The sequence below is a fragment of the Humulus lupulus genome, chromosome 2 (genome assembly GCF_963169125.1).
Source record: "Humulus lupulus chromosome 2, drHumLupu1.1, whole genome shotgun sequence".
NCBI lineage: Eukaryota > Viridiplantae > Streptophyta > Magnoliopsida > Rosales > Cannabaceae > Humulus > Humulus lupulus.
Window position 1 is genome coordinate 238264997 of NC_084794.1, and position 7913 is coordinate 238272909.

Below are 7913 nucleotides of genomic sequence, written 5' to 3' on the forward strand. Positions count from 1 at the left end.
CCCAATTGTTCCACGCGCTTCCTTTTGGCCTCCATAACAAGAAGGGTATTTGGATAAGTCACACGTGGAGCCTCATCACTTACATTAGCAGTTGACTTTCCATTATGGTTATATCGTGGGCTGGCCGAAATCAAATGACTTGTCGGTCCCATAACTGTTCCTTCAACCCCATTAGCTTCGCCTATATTGTTGGGAGGGTCATATAGTGGTTCCTGATTTTTCGCCAAAAACATGTTGTCTTGCATGGTCCTGTTGACACTTGGAGGACCCGAATTTGGTTGCTCTCCACCACTGTAAACCGCTCATTGCCGTAGCCACTGTGAGCCAATAGTATGGTTCCGACGTCGAGGTGCAGCCTTTATGCCTAGACCATACAGTTTGACGAGAAGATGCTGAGGAGTATCGAAGATTTTTTCACAAAAACGTTCAGAATGACCAAGTATGCCGCAGATGAAGCAGAACGTAGTCAAATCTTCATACTTAAACTGTACACAACAAATCTGCCCATTTTGGTTCTTGATATTCATTTTCCGCTTCACAGGGAGATCCACATTTAGCAAAACCCGAATGCGCATATAATCACGCCAAACACCATTAAAATTGTTTAAGTCGGATTCCACGAAATCTCCAATACGATTACCAATATCCCGTACCATGCGTTCCGACATAAACCCCGGAGTCATGCCATGAAGTTGCACCCAAAAGTGTAACCTGTTCAAAACCATAGCCCGTGGATTCTCTCCTACTTTTAGACGCTCAAAAACCAACGGGACCCGATCGAAAGTCCAGGGACTGCCTTCCATCACACGTGATATATCTACCTCATGGTAGAACTGAAAAAGATACCGGTTCTGCTCAAGCTCCTTAACGTATACCCCCCGTCCCGGTCTCCACAACGACGCCATTTTGTGTTGCATCGCCTGAAAGTCAAAACATCTGTCTGTGAGAAAGCGACCAACCAAGCACCATCTAGCATCGACTTCAGATAAATCTTCCACTCCTTGATCATATATCAGATCCTCCTCCTCTTCATTTTCTAGTGAGATGTTCATGTATTGATCCTCCAGGCTTACTTCACTATTACGGGCTTCATTGTCTTCCATTGATAAGATGATAGTTTGATACAAAAACTTACGAAATTATACAAAGACAGAGAGAATATCTACCATGTCAAAAGACAAGACTAGGAGCTTAAACATCAATAATTAGAGGAGGAAACACTAAAAATATGCTTCTATTATCCTCATTCTCTCTCATGTTCAATACTAATTCAAGCTTTTAGTTGGATTAAACTTGTAAGGTTGATAAATTTATGTAGTTTGAACCTAAATGAATGGTGTTGTTTATTTTTTAAGTGATTTTTTTTTTGTATATTTTTTAGTTAATATTAAAAATCAAGTTCCAAATCAAAATCCAATTAAAAAAAAAAATTGAACCAATCCAATTACTAATTGGATTGAATTGGGTTGGATGATGATTTTCAAATTTCAACATTTAATTGGATTTGATTGGATTAGTACAAAAATGTTGGATTGGATCTGATGCACACCCCTACATCAAATAATTCATATATAAATTAATATTTATTTTTGTTTTTTTTAGAATACTGAATTCATTAAAACCCTACAAGAGCAAAATCTAATAGAAAAAGGTTTAAAGGGGGAAAATAGTTTCAAGACAATATCATTGATGAAGGACATCGTCCCTTATAAGAGGATCAATACATATTGGATGGCCCGTACACCACACATAATATTCATCCTTAGACAGGGCTAGTTTGGCTGAAGCATGAGCAATTCCGCCAACCCAAGAACATGATAGAGAGAAATAGACATAAATTATTACAAATAATACCGATTTCTCTAACAACAACTCCTAGATATGAAGAAGTCAAGTACTTTTTCTTAATTTCATTAATCACCATTAAACAGTCAGACTCCACCATGATATTATCATAACAACATACTATTACATAAACGAAGTTTATAAATGATAGCCAAAGCCTCAGCCACATCCGCCATATAAATACCATGCTTGGGCCAAATTTTCGAATCAGTGGGACCGCATTGATGATCTCAAAGGATCGCCCCAAGACCAATTTTTTGGTCATTGATATTAGTAGCAGTATCAATATTTAGTTTCACAAAACCAGCAATCGAAGCAGTGCAATGAGCAAGATTGATGGTGTTGAGATTGGTTAAATATAATGGTTAAGACGTTTACACGTTAAGGTGCAAAACACTTAATGATTTTAACTTAAGTTGAAGTGAAAATATGAGATTGTGCAATAGGCATCTAAAAGTGACTTTTATGGGTCTAAAGTGATACACTGAGGTATCAAAACATCCCCTAAAAGTTTGGAGGCATTTGGAGACATTTGGAGACATTTTGGGGTCATATTTGGGGTGTTATTACAGAGGCATCTGCGATGCATCGCCTGTGGGAGGCGACACATCACCTAGAACTGTCTGGAAGACAAAACCTCAGTAGGCGATATATTGCCTGGCAGGCAATGTATCACCACCTAGTAGGCAACACATCGCCTGGGTGATTCATATGGGACCGTATAGTTACGTGATTTACTCCAAATGATGTGTTTTAAAAGCTCTAATTCTATTGGTTAGACTAATAACAGTGTCTACACTATAAATATGGGTTATTAGAGTTGTAAAGCCTTGATCACACTTTTCAACTACCTCTCTAACCTCTCTTTCTAGCTCTAACAGACCATAAGTTTTCTCCAAGAAACTCATCAAGTATTTCTTGACTTGCATGAGTTTCAAGGCTGATTCAATCTCAAATTTCATTCTACTTGGTTGAAACTTCAAGAAATAGAGAAGGCTTGGAATAGAGATTTGGACAACAATATTCTCTTTATGTATAAGCATTAGAAGTTCCTCAAGTTTGAAGATCCAAGTTGCTCAAAACAAAAAAGTTGTATCTATCTAGCCCTAACTTTGTTTTGTATTATTCTATTGTGTTTATGTTGTTAAGTATTGATGGTTAAATATTTCTAAGTTCATCTTATATTTATTAAATCAATTAGTTTCTTAATTTCAAGATTTTCATTCATACCATGAACATAGTTAATTTGATTATCAAGATTTGCATTCATACTTTGAATAAGGCTCTTGATTAGCATCTAGGGTCTGTATTATTTAATTATTCTCATCATTAATTATTGATTAAGAAAGTGTAAAACCATAAATTCCCAACAATCAAAATCTCTATTTCTAATTACTTTTTTTTTTTTTTTTGTGTTTTGCATAATCAACAACGAGAGAAATTTGTTCATCTTCTACAATCTTCAAATCCTTGTTTCAAGATTTGGTTTGCGTTGAACACATAATCATGAAAAATAAAAGAAAGTTCTATTTGGATATGTTCTACATGAATGTGGATATGGATTCAAAGTCTTCATCAACAAAGGATGAGACAACTCAGTGGGATTACATGCTTAAGGAGATTGGTATCATCAAATTCCTTATATCTAATTGTGTAGATTTCAAGAATTTTGAATGAAATGTGTTTGCTGTCATATTTTGTAAGTTTGAGATTATTGTTTATGTTAAGAATACAATGACAAATGTTAATAAACAATTCAAAGGTTATTGTTATACTTGTTTTGCTTATAAATTTATTGATCATCTTGTGAGATATAGTAATTGTAAAATTAACCATAATAAGATTAGGGTTAAGGCGATTATTGTTGAGATCATTGCTACTGTAAATGAATTTAATTGGGTCAACTTTATTGATGATGAGATATTTGTGACCTTAATTAAAATTAATGCATTCAATGAGGAATGCATTGTAACCTAATTAAGAATAATGCATTAGATGATGAATGTATGATAACCCTAAAGAGAATTGGCATAGTTCATGCATGTAGTGATGAGACTAATGCAACCTTGAGAGAAGGTGAACATGTCAATGCAATTGATGATGAGATCATTGCAAAAGAAAGTGAAGATACTAAGGTCAATGCATTTGATGTTGAGATCATTGCAAACCTAAGTAAAGAAACCAAGGCCAATGCATTTGATGTTGAGATCATTGCAAGCTTTAGTGGAGTTAATGCAACCCAAAAAAAGGTGCAAGGATGGTGGTATGATACATGTGCCACCATTCATGCAACCTATGATAAAACTCTTTTTTAAAACCATTGAAAGTACAATGTTGGGACTTGAAGTCCAATTAAGAAATGAAAAGAGATCCAATGTACTTGGAAGGGGCTGCATTGATGTGTTCTTCACTAATGGAAAGAAAGTGACCCTAACTGGTATTTTCTATGTTCTCTATATGACTATAAATATTGTAAATGGAAGTCTATTGGGTAAATTCGGTATCAAAATGGAGTTTGAATTCGATAAACTTATTTTGACTAATTTGGGCACTCTTGTAGGAAAGGGTTATTCATGTGATGGGATGATCAAACTGTGTACTCTTGATAATGACGATAATTATATGGCATCTAATTCTTGTAATGTGGTTTATTCTAGTTCTATTACTTTGTGGCATAATAAACTTGCTCATATAGGTTATAACACAATTAAAAGAGCTGTTAAATGTGAATTGATTAATTGCGATGTGAATGAGCATGATAAATGTTAATTATGTGTTAAATCTAAAATGGTAAAGAAACATTTTCCAAGTGTTGATAGATGTTCAAACTTTCTAACTTTAATACATAGTGATTTATTTGAATTGAATGACATGTTGACTAGAGGATGAAATAGACACTTCATGATCGACTTCTATAGATGATTGCTCTAGATATACTTATGTGTATTTGCTTAAGAGTAAAGATGAGGCATTTAATGCATTTAAAATCTATAAAATTAAAGTAGAAAATCAATTGGAAAGGAAAATGAAAACTTTTAGAAGTGATAGAGGTGGTGAATATTTTTCAAATTATTTCGATGTGTTTTGTGAACAACATGGTATTACACATGAATGCACTGCACCATAAAACTCCACAACAAAATAGAATAGCTGAAAGATAGAATAGGACTTATCTTAAGATGATTAACTCTATGCTTTTATATGCTAAATTGTGTTATAATTTGTAGAATGAAACTTCGCTTGTTGCGTGTCATATATTGAATCGAATTCCAATGAAAAATAAAAATGTGTCTCCATATGAGTTATGGAGAGGAAATAAGTCTAACCTATGCTATCTTAAAGTGTAGGGGTGTCTTGCTTATTGCAAGAGCACAAAGCCAAAAAGGACCAGTTGGGTCCAAGGGCTGTAAAGTGTGCATTTGTTGGCTATGCCTCAAATAGCAAGGCCTATAGGCTATTAGACTTGGAGTCTAATGTGATAATTGAATCAAGAGAAGTGGAGTTCTTTGAGAATATTTTATATTGTGATAACAACTCTCAAGAACCCACATGTATTGGAGAATCTCTTAAAGAGAAAGATCCAAAGGTTGATGAGCAACCTATATTGCCTCAGAGAAGCCAAATGCTTAAAGAGTGGGGACCAAATGAGAAATGCTCTCAAGTGGAGACACTCTACCTAGTAGAGGAAAACCTTGAAGAAGTCACATGGAAATTTCCTATGGTTCTTCAGGCAGAGGAGACTCCACTTTTTGGAATGAGGCAAGAAATGATGAGATGGATTCAATTATGTCAAACCACACATGGGAATTGGTAGACCTTCCACAAGGCTCAAAACCAATTGGGTGCAAGTGGGTATTTCAGAGGAAATATCACATCGATAGCACATTACAATCCTTCAAGGCTAGGTTAGTAGCCAAATGATTTAAACAAAAGGAAGGAATCGATTACTTTGACACATATGCACCGATTGTTAGGACAACCACTATAAGAGTAATATTTTCCTTATCATCAAGATATAACCTTTATGTTCATCAAATGAATGTCAAAACGACATTCATAAATGGAGATCTCGATGAGGGGATCTATATGGAACAACTGAAATATTTTTTTCTAAGGGAAAATGAACATAAAGTGTGTAAGTTTGTTAAATCATTATATGGTTTAAAGAAAGCACCGAAAAATTGCATGGGATATTTGATAAAGCCATAATTCGGATGGGTTTAGACACAATAATGCAGACAAGGGCTTACATTCTAAGACTTGTGATAGCTATACCATCTTGGTGTGTCTATATATTGATGATTTGTTGATTTTGAGTAATGAAATGAAAGACATAATAGAAATGAAGAGGTTTCTATCTTCCACTTTCAAGATGAAAGACCTTGGAGATGTTGATAGCATCTTGGGTATAAAAGAGAGAAGAAATAGTGGGGGTTATGCTTTAAGTCAAGAACACTATGTTGAGAAAGAGCTTGAAAAGTTTAGTCATCTCAAAATCAAAGATGCAAATACACCATTTGATTCAAGCATAAAGCTTGAAAATAATAATGGAAAAGTGGTGGCTCAACTTAAGTATGCAAGTGCATTAGGGAGTCTAATGTATGCTGCTCATTGTATAAGAGTGGATATTGCATATGTTGTTGGTAAACTAAGTAGGTTTACTAGCAATACAAGTATGAAACATTGGAAAGCAAATGAGAGAGTTCTAGGGTACCTTAAGAGGACCAACCAGCTAGGCCTCCAATATTCAAAGTTCCCGAAGATACTTGAAGGATATTCTGATATGTGTTGGATATCGAGTGTAGGAGATAATCTCTCCACAAATGGTTGGGTGTTTATGCTCAGAGGAGGAGCAATTTTTTGGGGTTCCAAGAAACAAACATGTATTTCACACTCAACTATGGAGGCTGATTTTATAGCTCTAGCAACAATCGGCAAAAGAGGTCGAGTGGCTTAGAGACCTCATGTTGGATATCTCAATTACCGTGGATGAGTTATCGATGATCTCGATATATTGTGATAGTCAAGCCACATTAGCTAGAGCTTATAATAGCATATATAATGAGAAGTCTAGACATACAAGTCTAAGGCATGAGTATGTGAGACAATTGATTCGAGGAAGATGTTAGGATTAATGCCCTAAAAGCATGTAAAGACATTTTATTGGTTTGAAATAAAAATGCAAGTTTATTATATTTGAATGTTATAATTATATAATAATATCAAGAAAATTCTCTATTCATTCATGAAAAAATGATCTTGTATTAGTACGAGAGAATTAAGATCATATATAATGAATAAAATAGTCAGTAACATATTAAATCAAGGAATCTTTAATGAATGGTTACTAGTACGGTTTGCTAAGAATACGAGATTGTAACGACCCCAAATTTGCTAATAAGGCTTAAGGGCTTTGATTAGTGTGCCGGGAGGGCATAATTGAGTTAAATGTGATTTGAGTGAGTTAATTGGTTTAAATGCATAATTATATGATTAAAATGTTTGTATGATTGTATTGATGTTAATGTGATATATATATGGTATTGTGATAACCACATTATTATGTGGGTAGGTTTGCAGAGCACGACTCAAGGCGGGAATATTGGGTAGTTGACTTTGGATAAGTAGGGGTATTTTAGGTATCGGGTAGTTATTTAGACTATCGGGTTATGAAGAGATATATTTGAGGTTAAGAAGTCTAAGCGGGAATATTGGGGAAAATTACCATTTTGCCCTCGGGGACGTTTCCAGCACCCCGAGCCTCGGAATTGACTTAACGGGATAAGGGTAGACTAAATTAAAGGAAAACAGTAGAACACAAAATAAATCGACCCTTTATTCTCAGCCTTTTCTCTCTCTTCTCTCTCAAGGAAAACACAAGAAAAACACAAGAGGGAATTTGGAGGTTTTGAGTTGGGATTTCTGAGAATTGAAGGTGGGATTTAGCAAATTAACTCAAGGATTATCCAAGGAACCTAATCAGGACTAAGGTAAGCATTGAATTCCCTTCTTTGTGGTTAGAAATTCTGAGTTTTGGCTGGGTATTGAGATAATTGTAATTTTGATGT

The 7913-nt window shown here is 34.9% G+C and overlaps 1 protein-coding gene across 1 annotated transcript; it reads right to left on the minus strand.

Moving 5' to 3' along the window:
* Positions 1-302: 302 nt before the first annotated feature.
* LOC133815285 (uncharacterized) lies at positions 303-1103 on the minus strand. Its single transcript, XM_062248141.1, has one exon. It carries the CDS (start codon positions 1101-1103, stop codon positions 303-305), a length of 801 nt encoding a protein of 266 aa, XP_062104125.1.
* Between the last annotated feature and the right edge of the window lie 6810 nt (positions 1104-7913).

Coding starts and splice junctions, on each gene's coding strand:
- LOC133815285 (XM_062248141.1), bottom strand. CDS start 1,103: ATGGAAGACAATGAAGCCCGTAATAGTGAAGTAAGCCTGGAGGATCAA.